Source organism: Silurus meridionalis, chromosome 22 (genome assembly GCF_014805685.1).
Source record: "Silurus meridionalis isolate SWU-2019-XX chromosome 22, ASM1480568v1, whole genome shotgun sequence".
Lineage (NCBI taxonomy): Eukaryota > Metazoa > Chordata > Actinopteri > Siluriformes > Siluridae > Silurus > Silurus meridionalis.
This window is the reverse complement of record NC_060905.1, coordinates 3,154,831-3,170,378: the sequence shown is the minus strand read 5'-3', so window position 1 is coordinate 3,170,378 and position 15,548 is coordinate 3,154,831. Positions and strand designations below refer to the sequence as shown.

Here is a 15,548-nt window from a genome sequence, read left to right as displayed (position 1 = left end):
CTCAGGAGGAAACTTACCATGGTGGGCACAATAAAAAACAATAAACCTGAGCTGCCCACTGAAACTTAGCAGGTAAAGGACAGGGCTCCACTTTCTTCAAAATTTGCTTTTACAGACAACACCACCGTTGTTTTATATTGTCCCAAAAAAAAAAAATTAAATTGGGTACTTATGTCCACTTTTCACAAAGATACAGCTGTGTCATCAGGAAGTGAGAAAAAGCCCATACTTATCCTGGACTATAATAAAAACAAAGGAGGAGTGGACAACCTGGGTAAGTTGACTGCCACCTACACATGCCAGCGAATGACCAGGAGATGGCCAATGGTTGTGTTTTATAACATCCTAGATGTGTCTGCATGCAATGCATTTGTGTTGTGGACCCACATCCACCTAGGGTGGAACTCGACCAAAAAAAACAACCGAAGAATGTTTCTCGATGAGCTAGGAAGTTCCCTAGTCAAGACACACATTGAGAGAAGCTGAGACCCAGCCTTGGTCAGACAGCTGCAGAGTTCACCTAGCACTCTATCCATACCATCAGCAACTCAAAGAGCATCAGCACCAGCATCCTCCTCAGCCAGCCCTGCCTCAACATCAACCAGCACAGCAACAGCCACAACCCCACTGAGGCCACCTGATTCTAAAAGAAAGAGGTGTCAGGTCTGCCCTAGCAATAAGGACAGAAAGACAAACATATTGTGCTTCTACTGGAAAAAATATCTCTGCAAATTTTTGCCACACATGCATCTAAACACACACATGTACATGTATGTTTTTGCAAACAAAGACATTTTTTGGAACTGGTACTTGATTTCCATTGGTTTGATTTGCTTGATTGGTTGTTGTTTGTTTGACTGCAAATCTATATAATGTTATTATTACTAGTTCTTTTTCAAAGGCTCTATTTAAAAACAAAACCAAAAAAACTTTTTTGCTTTTTTTTGGAGTAAAAATATATGGGTCAAAATTGACCCGAACACCATAGATGTTACTATAGTTAATAATTTTTTATTTTTACTTTGGAGATGTGTTCTAATACCGCTCAGTAATGGTCAGGCAACATAACAATCTTTTATTTATTTATATAATTCTCTTGAGGTTCATTTTACCCTTTTTTTATTAAAACGAGAGGAAGGAAGGTTAAACTAAAGAAAATATTTTAAGGTTATAGGAATATATTAGGTTCTGATAGTAGTGATACAGTGTAGTGATCTTACATTGTCACTTGTTTGTGTCACTGAAATGAAGGAGGAGGACCATATCATCAAATTGGAGAATGGAGAAGCCTTCATCAGGTACAGTAAAAGTTTGGTAAATCACAATGCAATGTTTGTTCCCATTAAGGAATTCGAGCTGTGTCGCAATGGCATTGGAAATGCTTCTGCGTTGTCCACGCTCTGAATTATGTGTGTAATCTGTCCACTGGAAAGCGTGGCATCACCTGCCGGATCATGAGACTGGATCCTTGGAGCTGTGCCCCCTCAGGGGCTATAGCCACAGCCTCCTCAACTCTGGGCAGGGGTATATTATTGCACCCCCTGCTTGAGAGAGTAGATCCGTCGTCAGAGGAATCTCCCAGGGAGGGTGCTCGAGGAGGGCTACCACTAGGAGGAGACGGACTCCATCCCAGCAAACTCTCTCCAGAACTCCCGGAAGCATCATGACGGGGGAAAGGCGTACAGGCTTATCCTAGGCCACGCCTGAGCCATTAAGCAGAAGCCCTTGTCCAGAGCAACGTACAAAAGTGCTTTAAATAAACACAGAGCGCTTTCTAAACAAACAGAAGCTGGCTTCACTCCATGTGCTTTTTATATCTTCCTGGTCGTGACATCATTCCGCCGGTGATGCCGCGCTTTCCATTAGACAGATCACACACATGATTCAGAGCGTGGACAACGCGGAAGCATTCCCAAAGCGTTGCGACGCAGCGTCTGGTTCCCTTAGGGAACTAGGGTTACGTACGTAACCTAGAGATGTTTCTGGTTAATCTTCATGAGAATGATCAAAGATTGCATTATGTAACTTACATTGTTGTTTGCAATTAACTATGACTGTGTTGGGTTTTTTCAGATTCATTAATTCCCATGCAAAGAATATCACCATTACTTTAGAAAGTACAAATCTCTTTGCAGCGGGCAATTATGGAATTTCTGAAACTGTAAAAGTTAAAGGAGGAAAGTAAGTAGTTTATCCTACCAGTCATTTTACTTAGTTACAATCATGCAGTATCTAGTAATCCATTATTTCTCCTTGTGTTCAACACCTTCTTTTTATGGACTTTTTATAGAGTATCATATGATCAAGGTTTTGACTGATGATGCCTGACACATCTCTGACACGTTTTCTTAAATCCCTGCAGATATGTGGAAGTGACCATCAGCCTAGAAACGACAACAGATTATGTTGGACTGGGGCTTCTCGACTTTGGTGCCACATATACATTTATTATTGACGGGGTAAAAATATGGTACTCTTAATGTGGTTAATGTTTAGTGTAGAGTTTTTACGAGATATAAAAAAAACAGTATTCAGTTTAAAATTGAAATGATGGCTCATGTTTCTTAAACATGATTGTATGTATTGTATTTTGTATGTGATGATAAGGGAAGAGGTCACCAGGCTAAAGCTTCAGCAGTTGCTTTTTCTTTGTACAGGATGCAGAAAAAGTAGTACTGCATAAGATGGAGGAGGTTCATGCCAGCAGAATACACGTTGCCTGGCAGGTCCGCAGTACATTTTCATCTCTGCAGGGGAGGTCCTGTTCTCCATCGCTGGAACAGAATTCTCTTATTCACATGTAAGTCAGTGAACGAGGTTTTCTTTTATATTCTATCAGTTTCAGGTTCTCATGCCAAAGCTTGTGCCTTCAGGCCCCAGATGGTATGAAGTCACTGGTGCAAGCACTTTGGCTCCTAAATACAGCTGTTGGAAATTTCATTGTGCTGGGCACAGAAAATATCAATTGGACCTGGAAGGTGAGCTCTGGATCTGTTGGTTTGTTTTAATGATACTTCATCTTAATAATTCTTCTTTAGTGCACTTGTGTGGTGGTCCAGGAAATAAAACTAAATGGACTGCATGGCAAGTGAAGCAGAATCATTTTTCAATCATATAAAATAATAATGATCATTATAATTATATTTTTTCTGCTTACAATATACTTTAATAAGTCACATTAGAGGAAAAATTGATCTATTTAACAAAAACAACATACAAATTATATTATTTCTTGAACTTTTTTAAGTCTCTGTTCACTTTTGGTGATAGACTTGTGGTTGAGATGCAAAAGTTGAGATGTTTTCACAACTGGATTTCACCACACTAAGTGTTTTCCTAGACCACCACACATTTATGTATGAGACTTTGCAGTGTTGATTTAATCACTGGTGTCATCTGCAGATGGGAAAGTTTGTGTTCATTGCTGCAGTGACGTCTGTAGCCTGCCTCGTCTTCTTTTTCATCGCCAAATATTGTCCCAATCCGAATGAGGTTTCTTCAAAATGCTGCTCTTCGATGCTTGAAGTAGGTTTTTGCTGCAGCTCAGATACCTTTAAGTGGAAGGGACTTCACAAAGGGGCGGTGTTTATGTGGTGAATAAAGATTGCAGGAAGTAGTGACAAATGCAGATTAACCTCTTAGCCTTCAGTGCCGCGCCGCGCCTGTGCAACCGATATCCCATTGTTCTCAGGAGTTTATGTTTAACAATAGATTAAATGAAAAGGGACAAGAGTAAAAATGACAAACTGTAAATCATTCTAAAGCTCTAAGCCTCAAGCTTCGATTTCAGATCACTGATTTTCAATGGAAAACGTATAACGAATGTATTTGCTGAATTTGTGTAAGCAGTACACACAAACAACATGCATAAAAAATGCAGCACTTAAACAATTATTGCAAAAACGCCATAAAAGCATCCACTGCTGCAAATCCCGGTTTATTAGGAAAGATAAGGATCCACTGAACATCATGACGTAAAGCATTTTGGCTCCAACCAAACAATAATGTTGTAATTTAGATGGTTATTCTTTCGTTTATGTCATAGAACTTCTATTGCTGTATTGTTTGTGTATCTTTCAGAATAACTTTCGCATAAAAAACGCCATTTTGATGGTAAAAAAAAAAATATGGCTGGTAGAATATAGTGTTAATTCACACAAAAAAAAAAACGGCAAAGAAAGGCGGAATCTCTGGCGTGAGCATCCACTATAGGCAGGTGCCATGACGTTTTGGTTTGCACCACCTATCATTTCAAACCTTTTATTTTCAGCCAGTAGCATTATGGAAACAAAATGATTGATCCAAAATGTAGCCAATGAGTGCAGGATTCTAACGATATATGGGAGGATTTTATTCCCCACGTGGGTGAAAAAGAAAAAAATGGACAGTCAAATAAGTACAGTGGAACCCGGTTATGTCGATGTCCTAGGGGGTCGCCAAAAAGCATCGAGGTAACCGATGATCGAGATAAACGAAAATCAAAATGGCGGCAATATATTAACGTGCTTGAAATTTCTTTATGTACATGATGTGCGTTAATAAATGAGAATATGCATGCACGTGTTTTTGGAGGGTTTTTTACACAACAGCGTTGCCGCGATTTGTTTGATGAAGGCATGCTATAAAATTTACATACGTTTGTTAACAACAAAAGGCATAAGTGCACCTACTAACAGCAGAGATTTACCAGTATACAATACAAACCACCGTCCATTCTCCATACAAACCTTTATTATATTCTCCAACATTATAAACACACAGATCGCTCAAAAAAAAAAAAAAAAACAGCATGTGGAAAAAAAGAAAAATAAACAGTAAGTTTCTGAAAACTTTTCTTATTACCATCAGGCTGAAGTAATCCGCACAAACACACAAAGCAAAGTGTCCGAAAAAACTTACGTCCGCGATGCGCCCGGCGGCACGGCGCGAAGCCGGAAAAAAACTCGGAAGATCCAAACCGAACCCGAAACCAAAAACGAGGGACAGAAAAGTCTCAAACGTGAGCGGCAAGGTGGCGTGGCAGGTGCTTTCGGCCGCTTTCTCTGAAGCTCGGCTCAACTCCTTACCGAGAGCCGTGCTCCTTACCCTGCTGGCCGGTAAGGAGCACGGCTCTCGGTAAGGAGCGACGCGCCGGTAAGGAGCACGGCTCTCGGTAAGGAGCACGGCTCTCGGTAAGGAGCGACGCGCCGGTAAGGAGCACGGCTCTCGGTAAGGAGCACGGCTCTCGGTAAGGAGCACGGCTCTCGGTAAGGAGCACGGCTCTCGGTAAGGAGCACGGCTCTCGGTAAGGAGCACGGCTCTCGGTAAGGAGCGACGCGCCGGTAAGGAGCACGGCTCTCGGTAAGGAGCACGGCTCTCGGTAAGGAGCACGGCTCTCGGTAAGGAGCACGGCTCTCGGTAAGGAGCACGGCTCTCGGTAAGGAGCGACGCCGCCGGTAAGGAGCACGGCTCTCGGTAAGGAGCACGGCTCTCGGTAAGGAGCACGGCTCTCGGTAAGGAGCACGGCTCTCGGTAAGGAGCACGGCTCTCGGTAAGGAGCACGGCTCTCGGTAAGGAGCACGGCTCTCGGTAAGGAGCACGGCTCTCGGTAAGGAGCGACGCGCCGGTAAGGAGCACGGCTCTCGGTAAGGAGCACGGCTCTCGGTAAGGAGCACGGCTCTCGGTAAGGAGCACGGCTCTCGGTAAGGAGCACGGCTCTCGGTAAGGAGCGACGCGCCGGTAAGGAGCACGGCTCTCGGTAAGGAGCACGGCTCTCGGTAAGGAGCGACGCCGCCGGTAAGGAGCACGGCTCTCGGTAAGGAGCACGGCTCTCGGTAAGGAGCACGGCTCTCGGTAAGGAGCACGGCTCTCGGTAAGGAGCACGGCTCTCGGTAAGGAGCACGGCTCTCGGTAAGGAGCACGGCTCTCGGTAAGGAGCACGGCTCTCGGTAAGGAGCACGGCTCTCGGTAAGGAGCACGGCTCTCGGTAAGGAGCACGGCTCTCGGTAAGGAGCACGGCTCTCGGTAAGGAGCACGGCTCTCGGTAAGGAGCACGGCTCTCGGTAAGGAGCGACGCGCCGGTAAGGAGCACGGCTCTCGGTAAGGAGCACGGCTCTCGGTAAGGAGCACGGCTCTCGGTAAGGAGCACGGCTCTCGGTAAGGAGCACGGCTCTCGGTAAGGAGCACGGCTCTCGGTAAGGAGCACGGCTCTCGGTAAGGAGCGACGCGCCGGTAAGGAGCACGGCTCTCGGTAAGGAGCACGGCTCTCGGTAAGGAGCACGGCTCTCGGTAAGGAGCACGGCTCTCGGTAAGGAGCACGGCTCTCGGTAAGGAGCGACGCCGCCGGTAAGGAGCACGGCTCTCGGTAAGGAGCACGGCTCTCGGTAAGGAGCACGGCTCTCGGTAAGGAGCACGGCTCTCGGTAAGGAGCACGGCTCTCGGTAAGGAGCACGGCTCTCGGTAAGGAGCACGGCTCTCGGTAAGGAGCGACGCGCCGGTAAGGAGCACGGCTCTCGGTAAGGAGCACGGCTCTCGGTAAGGAGCACGGCTCTCGGTAAGGAGCACGGCTCTCGGTAAGGAGCGACGCGCCGGTAAGGAGCACGGCTCTCGGTAAGGAGCACGGCTCTCGGTAAGGAGCACGGCTCTCGGTAAGGAGCGACGCGCCGGTAAGGAGCACGGCTCTCGGTAAGGAGCACGGCTCTCGGTAAGGAGCACGGCTCTCGGTAAGGAGCACGGCTCTCGGTAAGGAGCACGGCTCTCGGTAAGGAGCACGGCTCTCGGTAAGGAGCACGGCTCTCGGTAAGGAGCACGGCTCTCGGTAAGGAGCACGGCTCTCGGTAAGGAGCACGGCTCTCGGTAAGGAGCACGGCTCTCGGTAAGGAGCACGGCTCTCGGTAAGGAGCACGGCTCTCGGTAAGGAGCACGGCTCTCGGTAAGGAGCACGGCTCTCGGTAAGGAGCACGGCTCTCGGTAAGGAGCACGGCTCTCGGTAAGGAGCACGGCTCTCGGTAAGGAGCACGGCTCTCGGTAAGGAGCGACGCGCCGGTAAGGAGCACGGCTCTCGGTAAGGAGCACGGCTCTCGGTAAGGAGCACGGCTCTCGGTAAGGAGCACGGCTCTCGGTAAGGAGCACGGCTCTCGGTAAGGAGCACGGCTCTCGGTAAGGAGCACGGCTCTCGGTAAGGAGCACGGCTCTCGGTAAGGAGCACGGCTCTCGGTAAGGAGCGACGCTGCCGCCGGTAAGGAGTTGAAGCCGGAGCGCGCCCCGCTCATCGCATAACATTTAACAAAAAAATGCATATGTGCACTTACTAACAGCAGAGATTCACCAGTATACAACACAAACACCTGTAGTATCTGTAAGGTTTGATTTTTCCGCCACTTTCGCGAGTTCTTCTGCGGCTGCACAGCGCCGATCGACATTTTCTAATTAATTAATCATTTTAAAATTTCTAATTTTTCCCCCCTTGTGCTCGAGATATTAGGGTTCCGCGACATAAAAAAGGTCGACATAACCGATAGAAAATGCTTAGAAAAAGCGAGAATTTGGCGGTTCCACTTCAAAAACGTCGACTTAATAGGGTTGTCGAGATAACCGGGGGCGAGATAACCGGGTTCCACTGTAGTTTTATCTAAGATTTGCACAAAGCAGCGATGTGGAAAATATTTTTGGGGGCGGAGTAACAACAGAGACTTGGTGATCTGCATGGAGATGAACAATCTGAGCCTGAGTACATCTGTAAGTTACAATAAATCTTCCTTTACAGTTTTATACGTTTTATCTTTAGTTTGTTTTCTAAGAGAAGTGTGTGTGTGTGTGTGTGTGTGTGTGTGTGTGTGTGTGTGTGTGTATTGTTGAGATTGGACTTCCGGTCATCAATATGAATGCCAACTCAATATCAATATCCAAACATGTAGAACAAAAGTCTTTAATGGTCTTAGTTTAGCAGGTGGCTCTCAAACAGGAGGAGGAGAAAAGGATCAGACACAGTCTCTGATAAATGTTTGTAGGAAAATCTTCATTACATTTGAAATATAAACTCATGAGACATGTGACTTTTAACCCAGTACTTTTCCAGATTGCTCCGGAACTGATTTCATGTATTTATATATAAAATAAAAATAATGTTCAATAGAGAAAATGTATATCCAGGGCACTTCATCATCTATAACTTATAATCTTTTTGAGCAATATCAACTTTGAATAATGTACAGTAAAGCTCAAATTGTCTTTATTGTAAATATATTTAAATTGTTTATGAAGCCCACTTTTTTTCAGGAACTGTTAACATTTAATTAGAGGTCAGGCATTTTCACTGTGAGTCCCAAAAGCTGTGGTAAAGGCTAACAGGTTAAATGTTATTTTGTAATGAAAGTGAATAGTAACAGAAAAAGATTCTTCCTAATATGTTTAACAATTTAATCTTCTTCTTTCGGCTTCTACCATTAGGGGTCACCACAGCGGTTCATCTGTTTCCATACTACTCTGTCCTCTACATCTGTCTCTTTCACACCAACTACCTGCATGTCTTCCCTCACCACATCCATAAACCTCATCCTTGGTCTTCCTCTTTTCCTCCTTCCTGGTGGCTCCATCCTCAGCATTCTCCTACTGATATACCCCATGTCCCTCCACTGCACATGTCCAAACCATCTCAATCTCACCTCCCTCACCTTGTCTCTGAAACGTCCTACATGTGCTGTCCCTCTAATAAACTAATTTCTAATCCTGTCCATCGTCGTCACTCCCAACGAAAACCTCAACATCTTCAGCTCTGCTACCTCCAGCTCCACCTCCTGTCTTTTACTCAATGCCACTGTCTCTAAACCATACATCATCGCAGGTCTCACCACAGTCCTATAAACTTTCCCTTTCACTCTCACAGATACTCTTCTATCACAAATCACTCCTGCTATCACTTTTCTCCACCCACTCCACCCTGCCTGCACTCTTTTCTTCACTTCTCTAACACACTCTCCATTACTTTGCACTGTTGATCCCAGGTATCCCACCTGCTCCCTACTCTCACCACAAATCACAATATCATCCGCAAACATCATAGTCCACGGAGACCTCATCCGTTAACCTGTCCATCACCACTGCAAACAGTAAAGGGCCCAGAGACGATCCTTGATGCAATCAAGTCTCCACCTTAACCCATTCGTTCGTTCCTACTGCACACTTCACTGCTGTCACACTGTCCTCATACATGTCCTGCACCACCCTCACATACTTCTTTAACACTGTTAATTGGGCGTGTCCTTATATTCTAATAAGTACAGACACATTGGGTCAAAGTGGTAATTTTGTTGAAATTTTGCAAAAGGAAATGAGATGACTGCATGCTTTAAAAAATAGAAGGAGACAGGTTAACAGAGCAGGACGTCTTGGTGATCTTTTGCCATTTATAGTTGCAGCTGGCAGATTTTACCCCGGCATCTACTATATTAAATACAAATATCTCCCTGGAAGTTTAGCTGTTGCTAACACTAGCTATGACTGTATTTTTTACACAGACACTAAGTGACAATCACATCGTGAACACTTAAGTTGTGGATGCAGCATCATAGCGACAGTTTGTGGATATAAAAAAAAGCCTTGTGTTTATGGAGGCAGGGGCTTGTGTGTATTTTCCAGGATAAGCCCCAACATCTTTAAATTAATAGATTTTTTTTTAATTGGTAGATTAACTAGCTGCTCACTTTGTGTGTGTGTTTAACAGACTTGCCGCAGATGTCCTTCGACGTGCTGTACGATGAGGACAACTCGAAGTAGGACGGCTTCCACAAGTGGGAGTCGAAACCAGATCCAGCTAGACAGCATGGAAATTGCGCCGCCCTCAAATTAGTCACCGCCTTTTGATCGGGCAGCCAAGGCGGGATCAGATAATAGCTGAAAATAGACTTTCACAATTTGAGTTTCTTTTTTTAAACCATGATTCGAAACAAGATGCGTTTTGGGAATTGAGAACTTTTTGGATGTTTTTTTATTATGTTATCTTTTTTTTATGGTGTTATGCTGACAAATGTTCATTTTTGATGGAAAAAACAAGTTGATTTATAAAAAATGTAAAAATAAAGGCAATGATGTTCTGTTAGGGTTTCAGTAGTTCCTGACATCAGCTTGGTGTCGCTGGAACTCTCACACTTTTCTGTGAACTTTGACCTTTTTTCTGCTGCTGCTGAGGGGGTGACGTTACACTAAATCACCTTGAAGTTGTCTATTTTAACTTTTGTCCACTTGTTAAAATATGTTAATTGTTGTTATAGAAATGTTCAACAAAAACAATTAAAAAAACTCACACTGTTGAGGACTGTGGACGGTGTGAGGTTTTTTTATTGTTTGTGTTTAAATATGTAAATAATAAAATTTTGCTTACTTTAATAGTGACGGTTGTTTTTTTCTGGGGGGGTTTTTTCCACCTCTTTCAGACACTTTCTGTATTCCAAATTGTTTATTTTTAAGCATTTTGAAAACCTTTTACTTCGCATTATATTTATTTCAATCCATAATGTGGCGTTTTCACGTTGGAAACGTCAATTTATTTTTCCCTCTGATATGTTTGTGTGTTTAAAATTGTTCTGACCTAAATATCCAGGTTATGAAGCAAACACCTCCTGGAAACAGGTCTGAATCGGAGAAGAAAAGGACAGGACATGAGTGTTCAGGTGAGTGTTTATTTTTATTTTTGGATTGTCATTTTACAAAAATGTGAAGTTAGTTTTATTTAGAGCATCAAAAAGTCTGGATAGATTGGAAGTCACCGGTACAGTAAATGGTGTGTTTTTGATTAGACCAAATTGATTGACCGTCATTATTTTCTTCATAATCACTGGATGCATCAAGATGAAGTTCTACTTCTACTTTTAAAGCGACGTGTTTTCACTGACAGACCAAAGACTGACATTCATTAAAGGGTGTAAAGGTGTTAGAAAGGATTCCCATTCAGTTGTATTTCCACGCGTCACCACTAGAGGCAGACTTACAGTTTACCAATCATGACAAGTTACCTATGACATCACAGTCCACCATTTCCATCAGGAGTATAAAGCAGAGGTGGCAAAAGTACTCACATCCTTTACTTAAATAGAAGTACAGATACTCATGTTTTAAAATACTTGGGTAAAAGTTGAAGTACTGATAAAACTTTTTTGCTTAAGTGAAAGTAAAGAAGTCTTGGCTCTGACATGTACTTAAGTAAAAAGTAGTTATTACTTCTACCTGTTTTAGCTGTTAACTGGACCTCACATCATATTAAATTACATGGGTGAACTTTATGCACCCTATTATGCAAGATTAGTAAAGATGTCATGCGGTCTTTGTGTTTTCTCCGCATAGCCAAGGCGTTTAACCAAATAGGCAGCTCCATACATGACTTCTGACTGAATTTTGCACAGTGCATGATGCACCTGCACTCACCAACCAATTAAACCATATCTTTTCTACTATTTTTGCTGTTATTATTAATTTATATTATAGATTATTATATTTATATTTATCATTATATTATAAACCGAACTAGCTAAATTTCTCAACACTGGTGCTCCCACCCAGTCCACCATAATCCGCCCTGCTGAGCCCTCCCTTCTAGACTAGACCTCCACTAAATTTACACGTATATACACACACACACATCTGTAAATATGGGCCAACAAAGAGAAATCGAGTGAACTGGAGAGTGGGGGTAGGAGGCTGCCGGGTTAGAACACTGTGGATTCGTATCTGTAGCTCCACTCTGACCAATAAACCATTCAGCTGTTTAGTTGATTCAGACTGTTCTCTGATACTCGGATAGAAAACATAGCAAATAGCAAATTTTCTCCTGTTTGTTTGTCCAGAGCATGGAGGCGCTACCAGGAGACAGGCCAGTACATCAGGAGACGTGGAGGAGGCCGTAGGAGCAGCAGGACCACTACCTCCACCTTTGTGCAAGGAGGAACAGGAGGAGCACTGCCAGAGCCCTGCAAAATTACCTCCAGCAGGCCACAAATGTGCATGCGTCTGCTAAAACGGTCAGAAACAGACTCCATAAGGGTGGTATGAGGGCCCGACTTCCACAGGTGGGGGTTGTGACAGGAAAAAAGAGAAGAAAAACATGCTCCCTCTGGCCAACCTGAAGATCTGAGACGTGGAAAAAGGCTTCATGCCCAACAAACACTCATTCGCTATCTTCAACACGGAGCAAAGGTCTGAGTTAGTCCTTCATGCCTGTGTTTGACCCTGAGAAGTTTTGACAATGTTTCTTTTTAATGTTCCATTAGATTTCACTATATTTAGTGGGGGTGTGACATTTAGCTACAATAGTGTTAAAAGTCAGGTACTGGTGAGGAGGCCTGGGGTGCAGTCAGCATCAAAGGTTCATCTCAGAGGTGTTGTGGTTGGAGATCTACACTAGGAGATCTTCCACTCCAACCACAAAGTTGTTTAGTATGATGTTGTAGGTTGAATGTTTTTAAAAGGGGTTTATCGGGTCTTTTTTTTTTTTTACATACGAATACAATCCAAAAATATTTACAGATAAAATGCAAATTGGCGATATGACCAAATTGGAAAAAAATGGAAAAATTTCGCTTTTCCAAATGTAGCAGCGTTCATCCCTCCGCTCGCCTGCACCGGCTAATTCCATATAAACTCTATAGTTTATACATTACTGAAAATAGCTAAATTCTTTTCTGTAACGTGTTAAATTATCACTAAATGACAGTAAACTACTGAGCTCCATTCTTAAAGACCTCCTGGCTAGGCTTGGTCTTGTCTCCACTTACCATATTTTCAAGTTACGATGGGCTCATCAGAAAGCATCTCCATCGTAGTGATTTATTTGGCCGTTTGCATGATAAAACGTCCAAGAACACAGCTCAGCCACTGCAGCTCATCAGCTAGTTTAAATAGTATAGGGTGCCATTACTTTTGTGCTCAATGAATGGCAATTCTCAGTAATGCATTTCCTTATAAGCGCGTGTGTGTGTGTGTGTGTGTAGGCCAAGGGAGATGACTGAGCTCCAGTAGACACCTTCTCCATGGACCCTCAGCTGGAGAGGCAGGTGACAACGATCCGTAACCTGGTGGACTCCTACATCAGCATCATCAAGAAGACCATCAGAGACCTGATACCCAAGACTATCATGCACATGATCAACAGTGTCTGTAACCTGGTGGATTTCTACATCAGCATCGTCAAGAAGACCATCAGAGACCTGATACCAAAGACCATCATGCATATGATCAACAGTGTCCATAACCTGGTTGACTCCTACATTAGCATAGTCAAGAAGACCATCAGAGACCTGATACCCAAGACCATCATGCACATGATCAACAGTATAAGTGTGTGCGCATGCGTGTGCGGTGAAAAGACGGATTGTGCCACGACTAAACAAGCTTGCGGTCTAATTTTTATTCCATTCTTCATTATTATTATGACAATAAAAATATTTATTATTTCCCCTTCTAGACTAGACCTCCACTACATTAGTGGAACAGCCCAACACCGTGCAGGACGTTTGGCATTTGCCAGAGAACACCAAGATTGTCAAATTCGCCAATGGCGTGCTCTTGACAGATAAAAGCAGGTTCACACTGAGCACATGTGACAGGTATGCAGGTGTGATTGGCCCTGGGTTTCTCCTAATGCAAGACAATGCTAGTGTGTCAGCAGTTCCTGCAAGACGAAGGCATTGATGCTATAGACTGGTCCGCCCGTTCCCTAGACCTGAATCCAATTGAGCACATCTGGGACAATATGTTTCGCTTCATCCACCAACGAAAATTTGCAACACAGACTGTCCAGGAGATGGCGGATGCTTTAGTCCAGGTCTGGGAGGAGATCCCTCAGGAGACCATCCGCCACCTCATCAGGAGCAGGCCCAGGCGTTGTAGGGAGGTCATACAGGCACGTGGAAGCCACACACACTACTGAGCCTCATTTTGACTTGCATCAAAGTTGGATCAGCCTGTACTGTGTTTTTCCAGTTTAATTTTGAATGTGACTCCAAATCCAGACCTCCCTGGGATAATAAAATTAATTTTCATTGATAATTTTTGTGATTTTTGTGTTAGCACATTCAACTATGTAAAGAAAAAAGAATTTAATAGGAATATTTAATTCATTTAGATCTAGGATGTGATGTTTAAGTGTTCCCTTTATTTTTTGAGCAGTGTATATATACATATGCAATTTGATGTATTATCCTTTTTTAATTGGTTTATTTATTTATTTTGAGTATTATTTATAAACTGGGCATTTGTCGTTGATTTCTTTTTGTTTTCCAGATTGTCAGATTGCGCAGGGAGGTGATGCGTAATAGATGTAAATAAATAAAAATTATATGAAATAAATGAGCTACAGGAAATGAAACGCCCATGCGGGTTTTCCTCCTGTTTTCGGTGTTTTATTTAACGGGGCCGTGCGGTGTAAGTGCAAAAAATGTATGTCTTATTTTTTTTTTTGTTTGTTTTTTTATATGCATTTCCGGATGAGTTGGTCGCACAGGTGTAGGTTGGTATTTAGGTAACTGGTGCTTCTGTTTGAAGTGAGTGCATAGAGAAGAGGGGTGAGCTGGTGGGAATGCTTAATTTCTGTTGACCGCTTTAATACAGGTAGTCGTGGACTTACGACCACGATTGGGACCGACAGACCGGTCGTAACACGATTTGGTCGTAAGTAGAGTAGGCTATATGTACAGTACTGTGAAATTATGCCGGAAGCTGGTAAAAAAATACCGTACACCGCGGCTAGCGATTGTGGTCGTAAAGTCGAATGATCGTAAGTTGCATAGGTCGTAAAGTCGACGACTACCTGTAATTCTCAACAAGTCTACAATTTCAAGTGTTTTCTCTTACGGAGTTTATTCAACATATCAATAAATCTACATGGTTTTAAATGCTGAGAAACGAAACGCGTCACAGAGTTTGTCCTGCTGCTTAGCCTCTCAGCAGCTATAGGTTGCCGCTATATGTTAGTCAACAGAAAGACTGTTTGGAAATGATCTTGACGCAGTTTGTAACAGCTGTACCTGCACACCGCGTGTTGTCTCGGACGCGCATGATACTCGGCTCTCTAATGTACATCTACAAGCAAAAATGGATTCTGAAGATGAAATTCAACCAATTGACAGTGTTTCTGTGTTTCAAAAAAACTTTCTTTCTTTCGGCTTCTCCCATTAGGGGTCACCACAGGGGATCATCCACATGTTAAAGGATGCCCTTCCTAACGCAACCCTCCCTATTTATCCGGGCACCGGCGCTAAGGCTTGTGCAACCCTAATGGCTGGGGTTGGTTCCCTGACCGGGGATCGAACCCGGGCCGCAGCGGTAAGAACGCTGCATCCTAACCACTAGACCACCAGGGAATGGACAGTGTTTAAATATAAGCAGAAAAAGATCTGCTGAAGTGGCATCTCATGGATCGCGATCAGGCCGATCTTCCATTTCTTTCACTTGTCTTAAAGCTGAGGCAGAACTGGCTGCTTTCTTGGCCTCAAAAAATGTTGCAATAGAAACATAAATTAGAGCATATGTGAAAAACTCACGGCCCATGGGCCATATCTGGCCCACGAGATGATTTTTAT

General features: G+C 43.6%; 2 protein-coding genes and 1 non-coding gene across 13 annotated transcripts in view; 2 read left to right on the top strand and 1 right to left on the bottom strand.

The window, feature by feature from the left end:
* Positions 1-10,362, top strand: part of LOC124376094 (solute carrier family 15 member 2-like) — a 30,593-nt gene extending 20,231 nt beyond the window's left edge. For 10 of the 11 annotated variants that reach the window (XM_046835002.1, XM_046835003.1, XM_046835005.1 and 7 more), the window contains 7 exons: positions 1,252-1,298; positions 2,074-2,181; positions 2,363-2,459; positions 2,658-2,798; positions 2,874-2,978; positions 3,403-3,525; positions 9,701-10,362. In XM_046835002.1, coding sequence (XP_046690958.1) covers positions 1,252-1,298; positions 2,074-2,181; positions 2,363-2,459; positions 2,658-2,798; positions 2,874-2,978; positions 3,403-3,525; positions 9,701-9,826 — 747 coding nt within the window. In that variant the 3' untranslated portion in view covers positions 9,827-10,362. Of the gene's footprint in view, positions 1-1,251; positions 1,299-2,073; positions 2,182-2,362; positions 2,460-2,657; positions 2,801-2,873; positions 2,979-3,402; positions 3,526-9,700 lie in introns of those variants that run through there. The other variant, XR_006923773.1, reaches the window with a different exon arrangement.
* Positions 10,363-10,449: 87 nt separating this feature from the next.
* Positions 10,450-14,016, top strand: LOC124376095 (dynamin-2-like). The gene is made up of 4 exons (XM_046835010.1): positions 10,450-10,646; positions 11,817-12,165; positions 12,960-13,321; positions 13,433-14,016. The coding sequence occupies exons 3-4, from the start codon at positions 12,999-13,001 to the stop codon at positions 13,542-13,544; spliced, it is 435 nt and encodes a 144-aa protein (XP_046690966.1). The 5' UTR covers positions 10,450-10,646; positions 11,817-12,165; positions 12,960-12,998; the 3' UTR covers positions 13,545-14,016.
* A 1,241-nt stretch (positions 14,017-15,257) lies between these two features.
* Positions 15,258-15,329, bottom strand: trnak-cuu. The gene has a single exon. It is a non-coding gene; the product is annotated as a tRNA-Lys (tRNA).
* Between the last annotated feature and the right edge of the window lie 219 nt (positions 15,330-15,548).